The 26,967-nt window shown below is 36.6% G+C and overlaps 1 protein-coding gene across 1 annotated transcript; it reads right to left on the bottom strand.

Moving 5' to 3' along the window:
* Positions 1–250: 250 nt before the first annotated feature.
* LOC113065752 (rho GTPase-activating protein SYDE2-like) lies at positions 251–25,524 on the bottom strand. The gene is made up of 8 exons (XM_026237249.1): positions 23,455–25,524; positions 18,718–18,948; positions 17,974–18,141; positions 15,998–17,133; positions 9,949–10,075; positions 7,235–7,416; positions 6,927–7,158; positions 251–3,587 (listed from the first exon to the last, which is right to left on the bottom strand). The coding sequence occupies exons 1-8, from the start codon at positions 24,584–24,586 to the stop codon at positions 2,947–2,949; spliced, it is 3,849 nt and encodes a 1,282-aa protein (XP_026093034.1). The 5' UTR covers positions 24,587–25,524; the 3' UTR covers positions 251–2,946.
* Between the last annotated feature and the right edge of the window lie 1,443 nt (positions 25,525–26,967).

Below are 26,967 nucleotides of genomic sequence, written 5' to 3'. Positions count from 1 at the left end.
AATCCCTCCATGTTCTGTGACTGTGGGTTATAATATTACATAAATCCAACTATAACTATATATATACACACTCATTTATTTAAGGCTGATCTACAGGCCAAATACTACAAGGTAGCTGATGAACATATGCACAAACTGAAGTATATGTAATCAAAAATACATATTCCGACTGTATTTACACATACATGTGTCTGTCAAATACTGATGAGTTTGTATCCCTGGACTGCGCACTATGATGCATTTAAAAATAAAATGATCAAAAGGTTGTTACCATGGAGGGACTAGATTGCTCTTTTAATTTAAAGTGAAATTTTATCCACTCAGTATGTGTTTAGCGGCAAAATAAACGTTAACAATTTTAAGTTAAATGTAGTCATAAAACCTCGCATTAAAGTTCTGCCTGACTATTATTAAATATGTATTTTACTACTTACTACAAGCATATTCATCTTCAGCTGTCCATAGCTTGTTTAAGGGGACGTCTGAAATATTTTTACAAGGAAAAAAAGCTTAAACAGTCACAGTTTTATTCTTTTACGACCACAACCTCAACTTGCCCAGCAGCGTTAGTCGCTCCCTGAATCGAAGGGATGTTGGGTGTTCGATACTGCTACTGAAGAGCCACCTTCAAGCTAAATTTATCTTCAACGCAACTGCATGAAAGTTAAACGATAATAGGAACAGGACTAGGCATCCCTTGTTTAGGGTGTAAGGGTAAGGATAGGGTTAAGGCTAGGATATAGCATTCAGAGTTTAGAGAGTATGTTGCAAGGATCTCAAACTACCAGCAAACACTAGGTATTTTGCATTTGAGACCCCTGAAAAAAGGTTAAGGGTTGTTGTGTTGGGGTGCTTAATCCCGCTCCTGGTGATCTACCTTCCTCTTTAAGCAAATCCCAAGAACTTGTTTAGCTCGTGTGTTTAAAGCGTGAAGACTGTAGGAAGCCGGATATCCAGGACCAGGACTGAACACAGTAGTGTGGGTGTAAGGTTTAGGATAGGGTTAAGATATAACATTCAGAGTTTAGGGAGTGCATTGTAGGGATTTTATATTACCAACTAACACCATCTCACTAGGTAAATTGCGTTCAAGTACCCTGATGTAAGGTTCAGGGTCGGGTGCTCAATTAGACTCTTGGTGATCTACCTCCTCTTTAAGCAAATCCCAAGAACTTGTTTAGCTTGTTCAAGTGCGTTTAATACGTGAAGACTGTAGGAAGCCGGATATCCAGGTCGAGGACTGAAGACCAGTGGGTGTGAGGTTTAGGATAGGGTTAAGGTATAACATATAGTGCAGGGATTTTATATTACCGACTAACACCACCTCACTAGGAAATTTGCTTTTAAGTACCCTGATGTAGGGTTCTGGGTCGGGCGCTCAATTAGACTCTTGGTGATCTAACTCCTCTTTAAGTGAATCCCAACACCTTGATCATCTGGATTAAGTGTGTTTAATTAGAGCTAGAGATGAAGGTGGCTTTCCAGAAGCAGGGCGGGACACCCCTTGTTTAGGGCTAGGATAGGGTTAGGGTTTGGATATAGCATTCAGAGTTTAGAGAGTATATTGCAAGTATATTCTCAAACCACCAGCAAACATCACCTGCGTTTGAGACCCGATATGAGGTTCATGGTTGTTGGGTTGGGGTGCTTAATCCTGCTCCTGGTGATCTACCTTCCTCTTTAAGCAAATCCCAAGAACTTGTTTAGCTCGTGTGTTTAAAGCGTGAAGACTGTAGGAAGCCGGATATCCAGGACCAGGACTGAACACAGTGTTGTGGGTGTAAGGTTTAGGATAGGGTTAAGATATAACATTCAGAGTTTAGGGAGTGCATTGTAGGGATTTTATATTACCAACTAACACCATCTCACTAGGTAAATTGCGTTCAAGTACCCTGATGTAAGGTTCAGGGTCGGGTGCTCAATTCCACTTTTGGTGATCTACCTCCTCTTTAAGCAAATCTCAAGAACTTGTTTAGCTTGTTCAAGTGTGTTTAATACGTGAAGACTGTAGGAAGCCGGATATCCAGGTCCAGGACTGAAGACCAGTGGGTGTGAGGTTTAGGATAGGGTTAAGGTATAACATACAGTGCAGGGATTTTATATTACCGACTAACACCACCTTACTAGGAAATTTGCTTTTAAGTACCCTGATGTAGGGTTCAGGGTCGGGTGCTCAATTACACTCTTGGTGATCTAACTCCTCTTTAAGTGAATCCCAAGACCTTGATTATCTGGATTAAGTGTGTTTAATTAGAGCTAGAGATGAAGGTGGCTTTCCAAAGGCAGGACGGGACACCCCTTGTTTAGAGCCGGGTTAGGGTTTGGATTTAGCATTCAGAGTTTAGGGAGTCTAACACCATCTCCTCAGTAGGTAATTTGCATTTGAATCCCTGATGTAGTGTTCAGAGTCATAGGTCTGGGGTTAGGATATGTTACTCAATCCTGCTCTTGTGGTCTACCTCTTTAAGGGAACCCCAAGACCCTGATTATCTGGTGTTTGTAGGGTTGAAACTGAAGTGGAAGCTAGATCTCCATGAACAGGACTGAGTACCCATGGTATAGGGAAGTATCTACAGTATCTAGTTCTCTCATCATAAGGCTTCACCCCTGTACCTGAACTGGCCATGCATTTAACAGCAGGCCCCATAAGTGCATTGCTTTCATCGTAATGTTTTGTACATCTGTAGAAAGTAAAAAAGCTCTTGCGGTTGTAACACAAATGAAGGCACCTGGTGCACCCCTCAGGGTTCACAGAGTTCTTCTCATAAGAAGAAAAACAATGATTAGCTCAACAACAAGGAGACCAGGAAACAAATGAAAACAAAAATCCCAAGTGAGGAATGTCTTCTTGTACATGCATCCCAAGTTTGCATGGGAGCAAGAAAGTTACGTAGCGCTGATGTATCTAGGCAATCACTAGCATATCTCGACCGTACGGTTAAAGAGTCAGTACCCTATGTTGAGCTTGTTCTTGTTGAGCTCCCTTTCCAGGTTGCCGATAAGAGTGTCAATGCTCTCCTGCAGGTCCCGCAGGTTGATCCTGTTGTTTAGGACTGGGCTTATCTCCTGAATCTTCATGTAGGGATGGTAGGGTCTGTGCTCCTTGTGATCAGAAAGGATCTGATCGCAGAGGCGGATGGAAAGTGGTTCCTCAACTTGTAGCTTGTCCAAAACTTCTGTATTCTCTTCTTCACTCTCTTCCTCTCCTATCTGCATTTCCTCAACCCTCTCCACTGCCTCGTCCACCTCGGGTAACTCTTGTATTGAGATTACATCTCCAGTACCCTTTGATAAGTCCTCCTGTCCTGTGTTTGGAGGATCTTCGGTGGGAACCTCGTCATAGTCTGCCTCCTCTGGGGAAGTCGTTTGGAGGTATGTTTCCTGGCATCCACTCCAGTCCCCGGCGTAGCGGTTACTGGGACTGTCCACGCGGCCAGCTCTAGGCCTCAAAACACCTGCCATGTCCTCATCGGTTAGATTCACCACCTGTGGACGCTCTTTCCTCCTTCTTACGGCAGATGTTGTTGCTGGGAGCGACTCCACTGGGGCAGGAACTGAAGTAGAAGATTCACTCTGAGCATTCACAACTGTAAGAGAAAGACACCAAACAATGGATTTAGTCATTTGATTATAAAACCAATAACACATTTCATATAATGCGAGAATGTATGGAATAACCAGTGCTGGGGAAAGTACTTTGAAAGTGGCCAAACTAAAACCAAGTCATAATAAAAAAAATGGTAAGGTACTAACAAAAAACATCTTACCGAAGAGAAGCTAGTTCGGTAGGTATCTTCGTACACACATAAGATGATATCAATCATTTTATGATTTATTTCGTTGCTCCCCAAAACTGGCAATTAAGTATGCCATTTTATTATGACAGAAATAAAGCATGCAGAACAAATGAGATACAAATAAACCCAGTTAAACCTCAGGCTAAACCTCAAATAGTTTTTGTTGAACACAGCCAAACTCTATAAAACCCTATATTAAACTTGCCACAGCTGGTAGATCTGGTAAAGGCCAGGAAATCAGCAGAACGATGGCAAGCTATCATTATTTTTTGATTTTATTTGAATGAATCTGAATGCTAGCAAGATATTGAGATAGCTAGGAATAGCTGAGGATACACAAAGGACACCCGTTTAATCTGTTTACCCATCAGCTTTCTAAACCTTCTAAGGACTTTAGCTGTGGCCTACATGTGATGAGACAAGTAAAATAAACAAACACAAATCAATGGACAACAAACAAAGAGATCTATACAATTAGATTTGCAGCCCTTAGCCTTAAACAATTATGTTATTTATGATTAAAATTACTTAAAGAATGTTAAATCGGGCTGAAGGCTAGAATTTCAATGTACACAGAATCTGTTTAGAAGGCTGGTTTTAACTTAGTTAACTTAGCTTAATTAATAACCTGACATCATTTGCATTGTTAATCAAGTTCTATTTAAATAATTTGATAACATTTTAAGAAATAGAAATTAAATGCAAATAAATACAAAATACTTTTAAGACTTGTTTTTGTAAATTTAGACTTTTTGTTTAGATATTTTTAATATCTAATTTATAGTAATAGTAGTAGGGATGTGGCGATGGCACTTTTTCACTTCCGATACCGATACTGATACCGATACCGATACCGATAGTGAAATAGCTTTGGCATTTTGCCGATTCTGACATCAATCCGATATTTTTATTTTATTTTGAACTAATACTACTACTAATAATAAAATAAATGGAAGCACTTTGCTCAATTATCCACATATAAACAAAAACTTTGTCATTATTTTATCTTTATCTTTATCCTTATCTTTAAAAAAAATAGATCAAAGTTACACATTACAAATAAACATAATACACTAATAAAAATAAACATTGTTTGCAGGTACAATAGTGTTTAGCAGTAGTATTCAAAAAATTGAATGAACAAGTAAAAATAAAACCATTATCATTTACAAATTACAATTGTACCTAGACAGTTGTCTATGGCTATGATTGAATTAATACAGTTGTCTGTTTGATATTATATAGTCTCAAGCGTTCACAAGAAAAGTTTACTTCAATAAAACCAAGGATTAGTTTTTGTAAGGGTTGTGATAAATTTGAAACTCTAAGTGCATATTAAAACAGATGCGACATTAAAACACGTCATTAACTTAATGTTAAAAAAATCCAAAAAAGATTAACAGGATTATAAAAGTACCGGACCTCATCTTGGGAATGATGCATCAGGTGTGCGTCGCCTGTCTACTGTCTTCATCGTGAAGCGCATTTTTCGTCCATGATCCAAAAATATTTATATTGCACACCCCTCCCCTCGAAAGAAATTGCAGACCGGACCACTTGCACTTTAACTCTCAAACTCATGGCTACTACTGTTATCACGTGACAGGCTGCGCACTGAACTGGATGTCGCAGCAAGGGAAATGCTGATATTCAAGCATTTAGGAGGTGGTTTAAGCTAGATTTTCCCATGGTTTGTGTTGGATAGATATCGGATTATATTTTTTTCCGATCTCCGATCCAGCGTTCTGGGCCAGTATCAGCACGATACCGATCTTGTGGATCGGATCGGGACATCCCTAAGTAGTAGGAATTGTATTATTATTATTGTCAGCATAATTATTTTATTTTAGAAACTTTAACAAATTAATAAATATAATAATTCTTATGATAATTTTTTGTTAAATGATCAAGATAATTTATATAGTATAATATAAAATAATAATATTTTCAATACTTAATTAGTATATTAAATGATAGTATATATATATGTGATCCTGGAATAAAAAGCAGTTTATTATACATAAAAAATTATCGATATTTCTTTTATGCCACAAATCATTAGGATATTAGGTAAAGCTCATGATTCATAAATATGTTTTGTAAATTTCCTACTGTAAATATATCAAAACATAATTTTTATATGTTTTGCTATATGAAATGCTAAGAACTTTATTTGGACAACTTTAAAAGACAGTTTTCTCAATATTTAGATTTTTTTTTTTTTTTTTGCACCATCATAAGTGTTTTTTAAATAGTTGTATTTCAGCCACATCCTATCCTAACAAACCATACATCAATGGAAAACTTATTCAGCTTTCAGATGATGTATAAATATCAATTATGACTGTTTTATTTTTACTTTAGGGTCACATATTAAGTATATAAACTTACTTTAAGATATACTTTCTGAAAACAAGTCCAAACAAGTTTAAACTTGATACTCAGATATTTTTACTGGAAAACAAAACAACTTTTATAAAAAGAAATCCCCACCAATATATTTTTTTTTTTATTAAAAGAAATTCATTAAAAAATTTAAAGAATTAAGCAACTTAAAAAAGAATATATTACTGCAGTAATAATTATGTTTACTCTGAAACACTATATTGTATTTACTAAAACAACAATACTTATGTATTATAGACAATTTAATAATATTATTGTTATTTTTTTGCTTTATCGAAAATTAAACAAATGAAAAAAAAAGCAAAATACTATTGTACTGTACAATAAAAATGTATACGATCTATTATAACCTATTGTATCTATTATATTATTATTATTATTATTTGTATAATAAATTATTTATTGTTTTATATTTATTTATATATCCATATTAAACTAAATTAAGATTTTTGTACTAAAAAAAATATTAAATATCATTTAAATAAGCCAACATCTCATTATTATTATCAACAGTAAAATTACAACACTAATATTCAATGCTATCTTAATTTCTTTGCTCGGTTAAACCAGAGCTTTTATTTTTGCAAAAAAAAGAAAAAAAAAATAATTCTCTTTGTATTCATAATGAATTTATAACTGATTCCCATTAGAAATTTGCGAAGAAGCACCAGGGAACTGATCTTTGCATGAGAAAGAAACACTGATTTGAAACCTGTGTCTCACCCGGCCAGAGCTGGAGCAGGTAATGAAGGACCTCGATGTGTTCCTTGAAGTGCAGAGCGCTTGCGAGCTCCTCGGAGTCGATGAAGACCCGCTTCCCGTGGCAGGACGCCTCGGGTCTCTGACCGAGCAGAACCGGCCCGAAACACACCGCCAGGTTCTGACAGGTCATCTTATTGACCTCGTGATGGGACGCCACGCGCTTCAGGTGATCCAGAAGCTTCCGCAGGGTCGCCTGAGCACAAACACACACGTGTGAGAGACACCAGATACACCAACGCTGATGGCTTCCTTCCAGAACGCTCCGGTACCTTCTCAACCTCCGGCAGGATCCGCAGTGAGCCGACGGCGTGATCCGAGTCGACCGGGTCGTTCTCACAGACGCCGCTCTCCATCTGCAGCGGCCTCTTGGCCATCGAGTCCAGAACAGACTCGTAGAGAGGCTTCGAGATGAGAGGATGAGGAAGCTCTCGGAGATAGTCCTTCAGCACGCCTGCAGAGAGACAAACCTCTACTTGTACTGTCTATCTTTTATGTTTGCTAGTTGTTGTTTGTGTTTTTTCTTTCTGAATTCAATGATGTCTTTAACTATCATTTTGCATGATTGACACACTGTTTTCTTAATGTTGTTTAGTTGCTTTGACACAATTTCTTTTGTTTAAAGCGATATATAAATAAAGGTGACTTGACTTCTTTTTCTGACTTTTTAAAGTGATCTTTGGTTTTGGAAAGAGGTTATAAAAATGATTATTATTATTACTATAGAGCTTTCAGTGGAAATGTTTAGAGAAAAATTGTGTATATGTGTTTATAAAAATAAATAAATGAAATCAAATGATTTTTAAATAAATATATATAAAGTAATACATTTAAAATAAATACAGATTAATAGATTAAATTAAATAAATATATACAAATTAGATTAAAATAAATGTTAAAAATAAATGTAAAATAATAAATTAAAAAATGGAAAAATATAAAAAATGAATAAAGAGTAGAAGTATAGAAATCAGTAACATAAGATTATAATTAATAATAATAATAAATAATAATAATAAAAATAATCATAAAAATTATAAAGCATGTAAAATATATATTTTTTTAAATACTAAATGATAAAATTCAACAAGAATAAGATTCAAATAACTAATGCTAAAAATAAATGATAATAATTTAAAGAAATTGATTTGCTATGAACCAATCGTTTATGAATCACTGAGAAATGCGGTGAAATTAAATGTAAATTATATGAAAATTTAAATTATATTAAAATTAAAATAAGAAAAAATTATGAACAAATACAAATTCAATAAAAATAGTTTAAAATAAGTAAATAATTAAAGAATAAATGAAAAAATGAAAAAATACATGAAAAATAATATAATATTAATATATATATTAAAAAGTAAAAAAGTAAAAAATTCTATAATTAAATAAATAAACGACATCTAACAATAAAGTAATATAATACATTGTTACATTTATTACATTATATTTATTTTGTTCAAACTAAATATTTTTAAAATAATATTCTGACATATTTATAATAATATTTTTCACAGTATAAATTGGGTCTTTATGAAACAAACTATACAGAGGCCTTTTAAATCTTAGGATAGTGGTCCCTCGGATAAGGATCAATATATTTTAGTCTGTAGAATCTAAAAGATCAAAGACCTCTGTTAAAGAGTGTGAGGTGATGTCAGTCTGCTATTGGTCAGGCAAGCAGATAGTCCCGCCCCCAAACTCATGCCATTGGTCGAGCCAGAAGTCGTTACATCAGGCCGCTCAACAGAACAGATCAGTGTTTTGAAAGACTCACGGTGTGTTTAATTCTTCAAGAAGTCAATTCAACTCACTTCTCCATGAATAGAAATGTCATTTGTCACTTTAAATCTGAGAGCAGTCTTGTAGACAATGTTTTCAATATTGATAATAATCAGAAATGTTTCTCGAGCAGTATATCATCATATTATTCTGAAGATCATGTGACACTGAAGACTGGAGGAAGGATGCTGAAAATACAGCGGAGCATCACAGAAATAAATTACACTTTAACACAGATTCACACAGAAAACAGATTATTTAAATATTAAAAATATTGCAGAATTTTTACTGTATTTTTGATTAAATAAATGCAACTTTGGCGAGCCAAAGCCAAAAGGCAGTGCTGATGCTGCAGTATTTGTGTTAGTTACTGACAGAGAGTTTTTCACGGCTAATTAACAGACTGCAAATAAAAGCGCTAATTCAGACCTGACCTTTGACACAGGAAGTGTGTGACAGGCAACTAAAGAAAACAGACAGTATTCTCACACACACACTCTCTCTCTCTCTTACACACACACACACTGAGAAAAGAAAGAACATTTAAATAAGACTAAGAAAAAAATGTGGTAAACAACTGGAACAGAAGATTTAAGTACAGATTTGTGTTATTTGCTGTTTCTACAGCTGTATATATATATAAATATGAATATGTATTTACAAAACACTTGAGAAAAATTGCACTTTATCAAATTTCTGAAATATTTTTACTATTTAAATCATCTGTTTTCTGTGTGAATCTGTGTTAAAGTGTAATGTATTTCTGTGATGCTCCGCTGTATTTCCAGCATCATTTCTCCAGTCTTCAGTGTCACATGATCTTCAGAAATCACAATAATATGATGATTTACTGCTCAAGAAACATTTCTGATTATTATCAATCTTGAAAACAGTTAATATTTTTCTGGAAACTGTGATGCATTTTATTTTTTAGGATTCATGAATGGAAAGTTCAACTAGAACAGCATTTATTTGAAATATAAATCTATACTGACACTTTTGATCAATTTAATGTGTTCTTGATGAATAAAAGCACTCAAACGTACTAAGCTTAAACTTTTGAATGGTTATAATATATCACACAGCTCTAGCTCTCATTACAACACTGACCTCAGGAATAGTTATACTCTGTTCCTTCTGTGTGTGTGTGTGTGTGTGTGTGTGTGTGTGTGTGTGTGTAAGCGTTCACATTCAGTACCTGTAATGACGTTAACATCAGGGTAGTTGTTTTCCGAGAGCTCGACGGAGTGACTGTCTCTCTCGAACGCTTCCCGCAGCTCCTTCTTCACCGCAGCCGAACCGCACAGACGATACAGACCCACCACCTGTTAATCAAACACACAATCGTCAATCAAACACACAACCGTCAACCAAACACACAACTGTCAAACACACAACCGTCAAACACACAACCGTCAAACACACAACTGTCAATCAAACACACAACCGTCAAACTTACAACTGTCAATCAAACACACAACCGTCAAACACACAACTGTCAATCAAACACACAACCGTCAAACTTACAACTGTCAATCAAACACACAACCGTCAAACACACAACTGTCAATCAAACACACAACCGTCAAACTTACAACTGTCAATCAAACACACAACCGTCAAACACACAACTGTCAATCAAACACACAACCGTCAAACTTACAACTGTCAATCAAACTTACAACTGTCAATCAAACACACAACCGTCAAACACACAACTGTCAATCAAACACACAACCGTCAAACTTACAACTGTCAATCAAACTTACAACTGTCAATCAAACACACAACTGTCAAACACACAACTGTCAAACACACAACCGTCAATCAAACACACAACTGTCAATTAAACACACAACTGTCAATCAAACACACAACTGTCAATCAAACACACAACCATCAATCAAACACACAACCGTCAGTCAAAATATAAATTTGACAATAATAATATTTTATTTTATTTAATTATCAATGTGCAAATAGCATTATAATGCATTTTTGTACATATTTTTATCTGTATGTTGAAATAATTATAATAAGTTAGTCTATTTTCATTAAGATAATAATAAAAATAGTCATAAACTAATAATGAAAAAATGATATAATAATAACAATGATAATAATATTTGATTTAATAATTAGCTTATTTTAATTAATTTGCGAGCATTATTATTATTGATACATTTCAGCACATTTTATCTGTATGTAGCATGTTTTATTAAAATATAATAATACAATACTCAATTTGTAAACTAATTTAAATATTAAATTAATAATAATAATAATAATAATAATAATAATAATAATAATAATAATAATAATAATAATAATAAGATTCTCATTAATATTCTCATATGATTCTCTACATTATATATACTGCATTATTTTAAATTAGCAGTATGCATTAATATGCAATTACAATGGAAACGTATAAACAAATGCATAAATCAATGCATAAGAGCAAAAATAAATTAATGCACAAATAAATGCAGAAATATATAAATAAATGCACAAATAAAGGAATGCATAAATAAACAGAAATACATAAATAAATGTGTGAATAAATATAAAAATAAACAACTAAATAAATTTACATTTTGTATGCATTTAATTTATAGTATATATTGAACACAATTTAGTAGGTATTAAACTAGCATTTCATTCCAAACACATCCTTGCAAATTCTGCAATGAATTAGAAGCACAAGCTACAATAAACAGAAAAAATGCCCTACAATGTGAAACAGCACCTTGATTCAGACCAGTGATGTGTGTGTGTGTGTGTGTGTGTGTGTGTGTGTGTTTGTGTAAAAACTCTAAAAATGTCACTCAGAGAAAATAATAGCTTGACCACAGTCTTGTTAAAAACAGCTGAAGAGTTTCCTGAATCCACTAAAACCCTTAGGAATGGAAAGTATATTTTAAAGTTTAGAATTCAAAAGAATAGTTCACCCAAAATTAACTGTGTGTTCTTGAAAATATAAATTGCACTTTTGTTATATGATAAAAATAATAATCTGCATATAAGAATAAAAATTAAGAGAGAAAAAGAGAGTTTGATGAACTGAATACAGAACAGGTATAGGATAGACAGGGCATTAAACTCAACACTTAAACTATGTTGCTGTCACTTGACCAAGCATGTTTACATTGGCAATAAACATCTAATTATCATCTCAGAAATAAATGCAATAATTGCACATTTGTGCATGTCTGATACCAGGAATACCACAGACTGGAGCTACTGAAAAATGTCAGTAGTTTGTTTGGAGGCCAACAGCATATACATACTGTAGGAAGTGTATCCAGTAGTATGAAGTATGCACTTGTCACTATATTTATGCATATATATAAATCCATGAATATGCAAATGCATAAACAAATGCATAAATAAATGCATGAATACATTAAAAAGAGGAAAAAGCTTGAAAATAGCTTTCAAATGCATCGGCATACATAAATGCATAAACAAATGTATAATGCATGAATAAATACATAAATGCATACATATATAATTGCATAAATGCATAAACAAATGCATGAATAAAATAGAACGAGGAAAACGCTTAAAAAGTTTGCAATAATCAGTATGCTGCACTTTGTTACATGACCTCACTACATTGCATGAATCCTTAAACCATCTCGTTGGATTTGGCTATCAATGTAGTTTTTCCCGAGGCTAAAAACTCTTCAACAGGGAAAACTGCACAGTTTTTAATGCATACTAACTTAAAATGGTATGTGAAAGACTACACAGTGTGCAACAAAAATGTGTAGTATGTTACACTGTTGTCCCACAACCTTGCTAGGTTGCATCATCTCAAAAAAGTGATGACTGCACAGCAGTGAAACTTGGAAGTAGCACAAGAATAAGTAAAACCATGCTAAATTTAATATGTGGATATAAAAATCAGGCTGACAACGATCCACAAAGGGGTCAGCTAAGGTAAAAACAGCCTTAGATAGATTGAGAAAAACAACCTCATGATCCCAGCAGAACTTTAAAGCCTTCCCAAAGGACCTAACAGAGTTTTTACACCTCACACCTTTAGTCTCTCTCAGCTGATCTAGAATCAGATTTTCCATGTGTGAATATTGAGCTGCAGGGGTAAATCTGATCTGAGAACAGCAGTCAGAGTTGTTTTGTGGGTTGACGGCAGACACACTTGGTGGGATGAATGGACGAGAACAGCATTAAACTCTGGGTGACACTGTAAAAGAGAAAGATTGTGTGTATGTGTGTGTATAACAGAGATGAATGGCCAGGACTTTGGCAATAAGCCTGTGCCCACAATCCACCGGGAAGCCTCGCTAAACTTGTTTGTGTGAGTGTGTAATGTTCATGGACAAGGACTTTAGAACGGTTGGCGAGCTCACTTTAACTGAAGCCTTACAAATGACAGAAGAAACTCATGTGCTACAATCGCATGCCGAGCCTTAGCGCTCAGTTTTCAAGCTGTTCACATTATTTTGTAAATGTAGCCAATATCAGATTCAAGTGTAAACTTGTAACAGTCCTGAAATGACCCACATATGCAAAAGAACGACAAAGATGGCGCGCTGCAGAATGTCATACTGAAATAAACATGGAGGCCACTGAAGTCAGCGTTTACACAATTATTTATAAGGTGATGTGCCATGGAAGCCAGACGAGGCTAAGGGGAAATAGAGCAAAGCTAGTCTTGTACAGCTTTCTCTCTAGCTTTGCTAGGAGAGAGCTGTCACCGTAATACTTAGGTGTACCTCACTGTCCCTGCACTGACTACCTTCGCAGCTGTCTTCCATATTAACCATGTGACTAAAGAACTTCAAGTATATATAATATTTGGAATGACTCCCGTCATCCAGAGGGACCTAAAAAGCAGCATGAACTCTGATATGACTGTTTAGACTATTCCCCGAACATTCCTACTGCTCTTTCTGACCCATCATTGGTAGCACCATGCCAAACTCTACTTGCCCTCTTTTGAAGGTACCACAGTGTGACTCTTTCCAGAAAGTCAACATATCAAACTCTACTTGCCCTGTTTTGATGGTACCACAGTGTGACTCTTTCCAGAAAGTCAACATATCAAACTCTACTTGCCCTCTTTTGAAGGTACCACAGTGTGACTCTTTCCAGAAAGTCAACATATCAAACTCTACTTGCCCTGTTTTGAAGGTACCACAGTGTGACTCTTTCCAGAAAGTCAACATATCAAACTCTACTTGCCCTGTTTTGAAGGTACCACAGTGTGACTCTTTCCAGAAAGTCAACATATCAAACTCTACTTGCCCTGTTTTGAAGGTACCACAGTGTGACTCTTTCCAGAAAGTCAACATATCAAACTCTACTTGCCCTGTTTTGATGGTACCACAGTGTGACTCTCTCTAGAAAGTCAACATCTCAAACTCTACTTGCCCTCTTTTGAAGGTACCACAGTGTGACTCTTTCCAGAAAGTCAACATATCAAACTCTACTTGCCCTGTTTTGAAGGTACCACAGTGTGACTCTTTCCAGAAAGTCAACATATCAAACTCTACTTGCCCTGTTTTGAAGGTACCACAGTGTGACTCTTTCCAGAAAGTCAACATATCAAACTCTACTTGCCCTGTTTTGAAGGTACCACAGTGTGACTCTTTCCAGAAAGTCAACATATCAAACTCTACTTGCCCTGTTTTGAAGGTACCACAGTGTGACTCTTTCCAGAAAGTCAACATATCAAACTCTACTTGCCCTGTTTTGAAGGTACCACAGTGTGACTCTTTCCAGAAAGTCAACATATCAAACTCTACTTGCCCTGTTTTGAAGGTACCACAGTGTGACTCTTTCCAGAAAGTCAACATATCAAACTCTACTTGCCCTGTTTTGATGGTACCACAGTGTGACTCTCTCTAGAAAGTCAACATCTCAAACTCTACTTGCCCTCTTTTGAAGGTACCACAGTGTGACTCTTTCCAGAAAGTCAACATATCAAACTCTACTTGATATGTTTTGAAGGTACCACAGTGTGACTCTTTCCAGAAAGTCAACATATCAAACTCTACTTGCCCTGTTTTGAAGGTACCACAGTGTGACTCTTTCCAGAAAGTCAACATATCAAACTCTACTTGCCCTGTTTTGAAGGTACCACAGTGTGACTCTCTCTAGAAAGTCAACATCTCAAACTCTACTTGCCCTCTTTTGAAGGTACCACAGTGTGACTCTTTCCAGAAAGTCAACATATCAAACTCTACTTGCCCTGTTTTGATGGTACCACAGTGTGACTCTCTCTAGAAAGTCAACATCTCAAACTCTACTTGCCCTCTTTTGAAGGTACCACAGTGTGACTCTTTCCAGAAAGTCAACATATCAAACTCTACTTGCCCTCTTTTGAAGGTACCACAGTGTGACTCTTTCCAGAAAGTCAACATATCAAACTCTACTTGCCCTGTTTTGAAGGTACCACAGTGTGACTCTTTCCAGAAAGTCAACATATCAAACTCTACTTGCCCTGTTTTGAAGGTACCACAGTGTGACTCTCTCTAGAAAGTCAACATCTCAAACTCTACTTGCCCTCTTTTGAAGGTACCACAGTGTGAATCTTTCCAGAAAGTCAACATATCAAACTCTACTTGCCCTGTTTTGAAGGTACCACAGTGTGACTCTTTCCAGAAAGTCAACATATCAAACTCTACTTGCCCTCTTTTGAAGGTACCACAGTGTGACTCTTTCCAGAAAGTCAACATATCAAACTCTACTTGCCCTGTTTTGAAGGTACCACAGTGTGACTCTTTCCAGAAAGTCAACATATCAAACTCTACTTGCCCTCTTTTGAAGGTACCACAGTGTGACTCTTTCCAGAAAGTCAACATATCAAACTCTACTTGCCCTGTTTTGAAGGTACCACAGTGTGACTCTTTCCAGAAAGTCAACATATCAAACTCTACTTGGCCTGTTTTGAAGGTACCACAGTGTGACTCTCTCTAGAAAGTCAATATCCCAAACTACTAGGCCTCTTTTGAAGGTAACGCAGTGCGATGCTCTTTAGAAAGTTCTCAACTTCTCAAACTCTTCTAGAACACTTTTGAAGATGCCGCAGTGTGACATTCTTTTAAAAGTCAACAAACCAATGGCTTACGTCTAGTTGCAGATTAAACATGAATAGAAGTACCTTGTGAAGTACTTTGACAGCAAAAGAAGTACACACAATTCACCTTTAAATTGGAGAATTGGTCTGGAACTGCATGCAGGGTAAAGAACCATTAAGATCCTCTCCACTTACTCACCTGACAACCCCGCCTCTCGATCTCAGAGATGCATTTCTCGATGAGCAGTGGAACCATTAATCCTGAAGCTTCCCGTTCCACCACGCGCCGAGCCTCTAGGCCAAACACCTGCATTTCATGATCCCCCTCCTGTCCATCAAGAGAGGTCTGCTTCTGCTCCATGAGGCTCAGCTTCACGTAGATCATTCCACGTGGTTCCAGGCGGACTGCAAGCAGGTGCGTCTTTCTCACACGAAACAGGGTCGGGAGAACCACAGTTCCATGGCAACACACTCGATTCCTTCGTGGCATTGACTCCCAGCTGAAGACGACAAGTTTGAGGTGCTGAGCGTTCTCCAGCTCAATGTTGAAGGTGTGGTCCATGCCAAGGAAGGCCGTCCGACAGGTCAGCAAGGCCGTACGAGCTTTGTTGACAGAGTCCACCTGGATGGCACAGTAAACATCACGTGAATCAACCCGCGGTGGCTTCAGGTCCTCTGCGCCATAAAAGTGCAGACTCATTAGTCCAGAGATGTACGTTAGCGACTTTGGCTGCTCTGAGAAACTGTACGAACGGAAGGCATCGATATCCAGCTCCGTACCAGGGAGCTTCGGACTTCCACCATTCCCATTGGGATCCCTGTCCCGGGCTTTCCCGTTCTTTCTTTCCGAGTTCCCGTGCCTGCCAGACTTGGCTACAAGTTCAGGTGAATCTCCATCACTTAGGTAACCTCCCTTACTGGCCGATTTGGGAACGCCACTGGTGTTGCTCCTTCTCTTGTCAAAGTTGTGCTGCGTAGAAACACTGCTGTCGAGATGGTATCGCCAAATAACATTACCACTCGCCAATGCAGTCATCACACCCGCCGGGGACCGTCTGGGCTGGGACTTGCCCAACTCTGCCATCCCATTGGCTGTAGGTGAGTGCGCCCTGGTTTCTGATTGGCTGTTGCTGATGGCCACAGTGCTAGAAGGGGTCCCTTTAACACTAAGCTTCCGACTCAGATCAGGCAGTTTCTTCATCTTCATGGACAGTTTTCGGACAGTCCGTGGTGACTTGATTCTATCAGGAAAAGACCAGTTGATAGCAGTGCTCCTTTTAGCTGGACTGGGAGTAGAAGAGAGAGAAAGTCCACCAGTGGATTGCTCTGAAGGATCTGTGGAATTAAAGAGAAGAGTTTAATTAGTACATTGCCCAAGTCATTGACCCACAGGGGTTAGCTGACCCTCAGATGAACCCAGTACCATTTGTGGATATATGTTTTAAGTCAATCTTATACCACAAGATTATTTAATTCATTATTCTGTTTAGCTATTAGTGGCTTCAAGGTTTCATGCCAAATTCTTTCCAAAACAGCAACAGTGATTTGGAAACTTCAAAGCAAGATACTTAATTGGTAGAAGTTGTACAAAAAGAGTGCTTTGAGCAAAAATGTCACATTATATAGACATGTACAATAAAAAGTAATAAGAAAAAATGACTCCCATCCAAAATCAACGCATGTCCAAGGTGTAACGGTTCAAAACTTCTTATATCTTCAGTTCTTCAAAAACATGTCATCAGTTTTACTCTTAACTAACCAAAACCCTTGTTGTGTGCTCAAAACAACCCCAATAATTGGACAATTTTACTCATTACCCATAATTCTTTACTATTCCTTCTGGCCTGTTTAGGATTCCCACAGGATTCCCCTTTGCTCTATGCACATACATGCCATAATAATTACATATAACCCATTTACATATTATTTACATAATAATTACATATAACCCACATTTGTCCAAAAATCTTTCTGATTTCTGGACAAACTGTGCAGCCTTACAAAAAGCACACTCTGTAAAAAAATCTTTTATCAGCATGTTTAACAAAATGCATATTTAACTACTTCAGAATTATATATTTAATTTAATCTGTTACTTGTAATTTAAATGTTTGTAAAATTTACAACCAATTCCTGAATGAAAGCACATTAAACCCAAATGAAAAGCATCTGCACCTGTGGCTCTGCTCTCCTCTTGCGTCTGTCTTTCGTCTCGATCCGCTCCTCCTCGTCCCGTCTGGATTCTGATGTTGGGAACACAGTTCGGAAGATACGCCTCTTCATCCTCCGGGATGGGGTTGTACCAGATCTCTCCCTCGCTATCCTCGGCTGGGTTCGGCGCTTCTGTAGACGTGAATGAAACGCCATGAAACCGCTGGACATTTACTGTTTCTGCACTGTATTCATTCAAAAGCAGTGCTTTTATGAACTAAAACTATTAAAAAAAAAGTTGGTCAATGAAATAAAGCTGAAATAAAATCTAAATATTAGTTTAAATATAACATTAAAATTAAAATATAAAAAATATATACATTAAAAATATTAAAATTAAAAGAAAAAAGAAATTAAAAAGAACATTAGAAATGTTGAAAACAAAATCTGAAATTAAAATAAATGAAAAAAGAACACGGATAAATCAATAAAATGAAATGTAATATAACATAAAGTTAGAAATGTTGTCTTGTACTAAATTTCTAAAGCACTAAAACAATAAAAAAAAAATGTAAATACATAAAAAATAACTAAACCACATTCACTTACTAAAATAAATAAAAATATATATATTTTTTGTAGTTTTGTTACGTGCAAAGTCTTGGTTATTAATGATTTCTTGATGACCTTCCAGTGGATAAAAACTCTGGGAAACATTATCTATGAGAACAAGGCATCATAAGCCTTATAAGCATAAATTGTACACACCTTTGTCTGTTAGACGTGAGTTATTGTTCGATGGAGGGTGTGTTTGTGGGTGTGTGTGCTCCTCCTCGGCTGCAGGGGGCGCTGTGACGTCCTCGGGCTTCAGGACGGGCCGAGCGCAGCTCTGATGGAGCCACTGCCGTTTTTTGGAGACGGTGATGTGGTTGAGCGGAGCCTGTTGTGCGCTGGAGTCTCGCTGAAATACAGACGGACCGGAGACGAACTCCAGCGGTGCTACAAACACAAACGTACAAACAAACGGCGTCACAAAACAAACCTAATATTTGAAGTAGTAAAATTACCAACTGAAATAAATAAAAAATTAAAACTGAAATAAAAAAATTCAAGCATTTAGAAATAAAAAAATTAATTCACATATTACAATTACAAAAAAAAAACTACAATGAAAAATGAAAATATAAAAATTCTAAAATTAATATTAACATTATATTTGAAGTAGTAAAATTGCCAACTGAAATAAAAATGTAATAAAAAACGATTTAGAAAACAGCTTATAAAGATCCCAAAAGTACATTACAAAATTACAAAAAATGCAATTAATTAATTAATTAATTAAAATCTGAAATAAAATATAAAAATAAAAGCTAATTCAAAATATAAATAAAAAAAATAAAGTTTGAAAAGTTTGCCCTGGTAACTAACATAAGTAAGTGTAACTTGAAGCACTAAAACAAATGTAAACAATTTAGAAATATTAACAATAAAAATAAAAATCACATGAGAAATCATAACAAAAGCAAATAAGAAAATTAAAGAACATTTTAATTAAGGAAAATATAAATTAATTAAAGAAAAAAAGCTTAACAAAAAATATCTAAATATCTAAAACTATAATCGAAAATAAACAAAAAATCTGAATTTTTTAAAGTATAGATTTTTTAAAATAAATATTTAATTAAAATAAAATTAAAATACAAAATGATCATGAAAACTGATTTTTACAAAGCTTTTATTTTTATATTTTCAATGTAAACTATAATAGTATATAAATGAAAATTAAAAATGGAATCAAGTTTAAGTACTTGAATTACTAACTCAAATAAACATTAATTGAAAACTATATAGATATTTTACGTAAATATATAAAACTAATAAAAATGACAAAACGCATAACAAAATTGATAGAAATTAAACTAAAATAATGCAAAATATAAATACAAATGCAAAAATAATCAATCAAAATGCAAAGTTCACAAAAATATGAGGTGTACCTTTAGTGTTGATCATTAAGCCAAATAAAACACTGAAAATACATCTTTCGTGAAAATATTACACTGGACGAAACCTCATTATGACATTGAGCGTAGATTTTAAACACCAGTATCTGCTAAAAATGAATTTGATCAACATTTAGGAGCGCATTAGCATGGACGAAATGCTACAGAAGTGTTTATTTCAGCTTCTACATTCAGACAACAAACTCTACTCTGACTTATACAACGGCAGTATGTTCTTATGCCAGGGTGAGAAACGCTCGCTTCGATCAGCGTGTGTTCACACACATCAAACCACTTCATTAGTAAAACAGTCAGTATATGATTACAGACGCTCAGCTGTGTTTTTACAGCTCAAGCATGTGATGCTGCTCTTATGTAAGCTGGACTGAACCTCTCACTAAGCTCTTTAGCAGCGGATGAATTTCCTATAAGAAGGGAGTGGAAAAGGGAAAACAAGGTGTCGGAAATACGGGTCAGAGTCGCCGAATCACTAAAAACAGACCTTGAGTTCAAACAACCATAAAAAAGACCGCCATTAAAGCCATTAAAACTACAATAACAAGATCAATGTTTCTATGACAGGCTCAGTTTCACTTACAGATGGAGATGCATGGAGAAAAAACACTAAATAATAATAATAATATTAATAATAATAAATGTATAAATAAAATAAGTAAAGGTATTATTAAATAAATAAGAAATTGAGATGCAAACATGCAATGGAAAAAAACTTAAATAAATTAAATTCAGTAATACATTAATAAATGAGAGACGGAGATTGACTCAAACATACAAGGGAAAAAAAACCGCAATATTAAATAAAAAATACATATATATACATAAAAAAAGATAGAGATTGATGCAAACATGCAAGAAAAAAAAAGCTAAATAACAATATATTATTCAATAAAGTTAATAAATAAATAAGGGGTGGAGTTTGACTTACACATGCAAAATAAATACAGTTAATTCATTAATAAACTAATAAATAAGAGGCAGATGGATGAAACTACGCAAGAAAAACAGCAAAACCACACAAAACAAACAATTAATAAATAAATGAATGAATGCATAAATTAGAAACGGAGGTTGACTCAAAAACGCAAAGAAAAAAAAAACAACTAAATAAAGAAAAAAAATAGATTATTTGACTAGTTAAGTAAATTTAGTTTATTTTCATTTAGTTTAACTTTATGCACTAAAATAAATACAATTGAAATAAGGATTTATAAAACTATGTAAATATATTTATAAACAACCAAAGCTTTTCTATCACTTCACAAACACAAAACGTGTCTATTTTTAACAATGGTGTCATTTTCAACACTAGACCTGTCGCTTTGTTTCAAACTGCTCTTCTCCTCCAATGTGCGGCTTGTGAAGCGTTTCTTAAAAAAAAATGACACTCGCTTTCATAGGTTTCAAATCTAATTCCTACCTAACGCACTGAAAGTGGACGAGCACGTTTTATCCAGGTTTGGGGCTGTTTCTAAGGCTTTGAATGAGCAGGTGTCCCTCAGGGCTCGATAGAAAGACCGTCCCCATCCTCCACGTCCTGTACTCCGGTTTCTCTCTTTCTGTCATCCGAGAGTATTCCCAGAGTAACGCTCTTTAGCTCCAGACTGCACACATCCTAAGAACACATTCTGACACTCAATCTCGTGATGATGTCATCGCCACCGCTGGCCAATCAGATCACTGCTTTACAGCAACACTGGACACAATGTTACCACATGCTTATCGACAAATCACTGCAGTTCCTGCGGTTCTAATGAATGCGTGTGTGAATCTTATATTAGGTACAAATCTTTCAGCCCAAAAGCAAAATGTTATTCCGCATAAAAAAAAAAAAGCTTTAGTATATTATAAATTACCATAATGTGAAAAAAATCTCATTCTTAATATTTTAGATTATAATTGGGGACAACCATTTTTTTTTTGTACTTTATCATTTTTATGAATAAAATATGCATAAATTTAAAGAAAGTAAAACAAATACCACATTGTGTACATGTATTTATATTTATATTATTTTATACAATTCTATTGTTTGTATATTTTTATGGAATATATATATATATATATATATATATATATATATATATATATATATATATATATATATATATATATATATATATATATATTCCATAAAAATATTTTGTAATATTTGTGAGGGGCAAATAAATGCATAATTGTCAAGAAAATAATAATAATGACACAATGAAAATATTATAGATACAAAAACAGATCTAATTTTAGATGAAATATATTTTCTCTCTTTTTTTTTTTTTTTTAAAGGTGATTAGGGTCGAAATATGATTTGGACATGTTCTTGAAGGTTTGTGAGAGATTAACCAGTGTTTTACTAAAATAATCTAAACAGATCAGCAGCACACAAATGCTACCAAAATAAATTCAGATTCCTCAAACCTAAGATTTAAATAAACCGTGGATAACAGGATGGACTAATCCTACCTTAACCAACGTGTAATGCATCTTTTCTAATCCCCGCCTGCTTTCAAGCCCTCGGGAACCGAGAGCAAACAAGTGAACCGACGGCCTTGGCATTCCAAATATTCCCTCCCTGGGGCTCCGTGTTTCCAAGGGACGGGAATTCCCTCGAGAACAGCTCCCTCCGGCTCAAAACAAACACCACTGGCTCATCAGCAAATACACCTTTCTTTTCTTCTTTTTTTGAATTGCTATGCATAATGTTGTCAGGGACACACACACACACACACACAACAGTTGTCTTCTCAAAAACAAACACACTCCCTGAAAATGCACTAGCAATGCCAAAGTCATGTTCCTTTAAGTCACTTTCTATAAAAGCATAAATGCACTGTGGATCTCCATGAACACCACGTCCACTTCCTCTAATTCTGCTCGCATGGCAGTTAAGAGCAACTCTATTAATTCTACACAAGCTGCCCACAGGCCACATCCAACACATAAGATGAGCTCTGCTTGTGTTAATAGCTTATCCTTAAATCTGGCCTGGAAAGCCATTTACAAAGCCTGTATTGGTCTCCATGTATAGGATTCCATTTAAACATGACGATAAATGTGCATTTGAAGCATGCATCTATCAAAAACACTGGTTTACATGCAAGAGACACAAACTTTCATGCATATCCGTTCCAAAATGCAGCCGAATCCTTTCAGATTCACGGTTTACACTGGAATTAAAAATTCTGGTTAGATTAGTAATGGAAGCAAACCATTCCTGTTGGTTTCTTGATAGAAGATAGCTGTCGAGCGATTGTTTTCTTGAAAACACAGAGCTGTAGATTGACCTTTAAAATACACTGATAACCCATAACGCATCTTATTATGCATGTTCAATAAACTTCAGCACAAAACCTCCAACATCTCCAAGAAGACAAGCAAAAAAAGTGGTAGTGGAGAGGAACTAAAGGAAGAAGAGGGAAAACCGGTTAAAATCTTGTGAGGTAACTGAGATGACTCTGAGGGCCTCCACGGCAGCGGGGGTCCATACCTGTCTGCTGCATCACGTGACTGGCTCTCAGCTTGGAGCCCGCGATCCTCTGCTTCATCTCGGACGACAGCACGCGACCTCTCTGCATCCACTCTTGCATCTTGTTGACGGTGACTCCGGGGTGTTTGGGCACCGCTGCGTCGTCGCAGGATTGACGCGATGACGCAGGCGTCGGGAGGTTTTCCGTAGGATCCACCTGTTGCACATCGAGACCCGATGCGACGGCGCGTCGCGGCTCTTCATCGCGGTTCGACGCGTACTTCACCTCGCTATCGCTCACCGACCGCTGGAGCGTCGGCTTGGGACGCGCGTCGCGAATGTTCCGCAAGCTCCTGCTCTGCGTCAGGAACGCGGAGAACGCTGAAGCGGAATCGCTCTCTGTGCTGACGCTGTCGTGGGACGCGCTGCTGGACTGATCCCCGAACCCGTGATCTTCGAGCTGACCGTCGACACTGATCCCGTGCGTCGCGTTTATCAGCAAATAATACGCGTCTCTCAGCTGGGACTTCAGTCTGTCGGTTTCGCTCGCGTCCGACGCCGATATTGACGTGTTCCGCTCTTTCACGTCATAAAAGGGCAGAATCTGGTTATCGTAATAATCGTCGTCCTCGCTCTCGACCGAGTGGTGTCGAGGGGCCCCGTCTCTCAGCCCGGGGGACACGGTTATTTCCAGATCAGTGGGGAAAAAAGTCGGACCCTGTATCCTAAAATCTCCATGATACTCCAGGGAACTCTCTATGAGCTGGATTAAATCGCTTTCCGCGTCACACACGTGAGGCTGGGGAACCCTGAAGTGACGTTCAAAGTCGCTCATGTTGTCCCCGGCCTTTTGGCCGAGTGGTGCAGCATTTGGTTGTTTACTCTGTAGATCTTGACCATCTGTTAGCTTTAAAGCCCCTCGTCGGGGTTTGAAACCGCAGCCGCTGAAGCCGATCGAGTCTCCGCGTTCCCTTTGATCAGCGGGAACTCCGTGCGCGTTCACACGCCGCTCCTCGCACATCATCGCATGTGAAATGTAATCTCTCTCTGTCTGCGTTTGAGAAACTTTTTCTTTACCTTCCCCCGCGTCTTTCCCTTTGGGCTTCTTGCCCCTGAGTTTGGCTAGAATTGTCCTCCGCAGAGGATCAGCCATCGGTACCGATCCGACCCTCCAGCTTTAGCTCCGTTCAGCGGGGCTCCGCAGCAAAAGTAACCGAGTTAGAAGCGCGTCCGTGCGGCCAGGAGACTCCGACACACCGCGGTCAGAGCGAGGCTCCATGATCCACTGACATCACATCACACGCGCACACACATTCTCTCTCTCTCTCTCTCTCTCTCTCTCTCTCACACACACACACACACACACACACACAATCTCTCTCTCTCTCTGTGTGTGTGTGTGTTGAAATAGTTCAGATAGTTTCTGTGGGGGTCAAAGGTTTAGAGGCGGAGCTCAAACAAACTCCACATGCAACCTGCAGCTACTGAAATAAACTCAGCTTCTAACTAATCTATACGAGTGTGTACATTATTCTATGCTAAAGCATTTGAATATATATATATATAATATTCAGTTCGAGATTTATTGCTGTATTTTCAAATTCAATTATGATAGTCCATCACCATCATTATGTCCCGTAACAGTAGTGTTAATTTCTGAGTTGGCGATGGGTTTATGTTGCAGGTAATGTTCAGGCTGATTATGATAATCATCACAGACATGAGATCCTCGCTGCTCTGCAGGGAAAGTGTTTTTCTTGTTGACAGACGTGTCAGCGCACGTCTGAGACCGACCGAAGCACGCAGAGATCCCATCAATACACCTGCATGTGCCTCCGGCTTCTGGGAATTATTGGGAATGTTTGTCTGAAAGAGAGTCAGTAACCGGCAAATCACTTAATCTCTTCCCTCAAAGATCCTGTGATTAACACACTGACTCATGCTTTTCTTTAAGATTCGACAAACATCCGGCAGAGAAGAGAGCCAAGACACAAAAAAACAGCATCCGAGGATGTTTCTCCCTCATTTATAATCCCTCACCATTATTCAAACACTTCCGCGCTGATTTGTTTTTATGTGCAGCATTTGATCACAACATGTTCAAATCTATAGTGTTTATACAGAACAAAAAACTCATAGAAATTGAAATCAATGCAAAATGCATTATTTAATTTTTTATCTAATTTCAAAAAAGTTGGTTTATTATCTCAAGGTTGATTTTATTATATATATATATATATATATATATATATATACACACCAAGTTTTTAAAGGATGTAATTCAAGCTTCATCTCATTTCTGTCATTGTGTCACAGATAAAGCAGATCATTTAAAACATCACTGGATCTGAACGTCTCCGACACTGATCCTGTCCCATCATGCACTGGGGTCGCATTCTCTGCATCTTAATGAGGAAGGGTTTGCAGTGGCAGATTGAGGAGACAGATTAGGATGCTCAGTTATGAAATCAGGGAAATTTATCAGAAAAACAACCGAAAGCCCCCTGCAATCACACACACACACACACACACACACACACACACACACACTTGTCTGAGCATCTGTGCGCATGTCGCAGCCTGCAGCAGAAACACACAGGGTGGTAAACAAGGATGTGTGTCTGTGAGTGTGTGTGTGTGTGTTTGCTTTACATCTTGTACTCAGTTGCTTAATTGCTGTGAGTGTGATGTTATTGATCAGAAACTGATTTAAAGAATTAAATCATGATGAACAAGTCGCATTGTGGACTATCAAAACTACCTGTCACAACGTTTTTTTTTAAATGTTAGTTTCCAACACTGTAGCAAAGTTAAATGTTTTTTGGTTTTAAGTTAAAAAATTATTTTTTAGTATAAAATTTTTGTTTGATTTTTGCACTAAAATGAAAAAATATATATATAGAAAAATAATTAAGATATTTTCAAAATGTTATATGAAAATTTATTTATTGAAAGATTAAAGTAAACAAGGAATGTTCTTTTTAATGCACCATTAAAGCAAAGAACCTGATCTCTCTCTCTCTCTCAGTGTTTGTGAAGAGGAGCATCTGTTTTTCTGTGTTGATGCTGATGCGCATGCGCAGCTGTCTGCGTTCTCTGCGACTCCGTCCTCATTGTCTAATGGCTCTCTGCTGTGTCTCTGAGCAACACAATTTATGGGGGTGATCCACACCCCTTTTCTCAGGACGTAAATAGCTGGGGGTCCCTCTGCCGTCTGCTGAGGGACGGGGTCAAACTAGACTTTACTGCTTTTGTGTCGCGCTGCAGCCTTAGAACATTTCAACCCTTTTTTCAGATTTAATTGCTTGGGGTTTTTCAATCAGAATCGTTCAAAGCAGAAATTAATCAAACATATAAGGCAGAAGAATAAAAAACTAAAAATAATAGTAGTATAAAAGTTATGAAATACATAATATATTAAATTAAAAATGTTATTTCTACATATATATTTAATTGATCAATTATTTAATGAACATATTTTTGCTTACAACACATTTTGATTGTTTGTCTACTTAAAAGAGAGTATAGCAAAAT

Source organism: Carassius auratus, chromosome 48, assembly GCF_003368295.1.
Source record: "Carassius auratus strain Wakin chromosome 48, ASM336829v1, whole genome shotgun sequence".
Lineage (NCBI taxonomy): Eukaryota > Metazoa > Chordata > Actinopteri > Cypriniformes > Cyprinidae > Carassius > Carassius auratus.
This window is presented reverse-complemented; position numbering and strand designations above follow the sequence as displayed.

Coding starts and splice junctions, on each gene's coding strand:
- LOC113065752 (XM_026237249.1), bottom strand. CDS start 24,586: ATGGCTGATCCTCTGCGGAGGACAATTCTAGCCAAACTCAGGGGCAAG. Junction 18,949..23,454: donor TCACGTGATGCAGCAGACAG/GTATGGACCCCC, acceptor TTGTGTTTGTAG/CACCGCTGGAGTTCGTCTCC. Junction 7,159..7,234: donor TCCTGCCGGAGGTTGAGAAG/GTACCGGAGCGT, acceptor GTTTGTGCTCAG/GCGACCCTGCGGAAGCTTCT.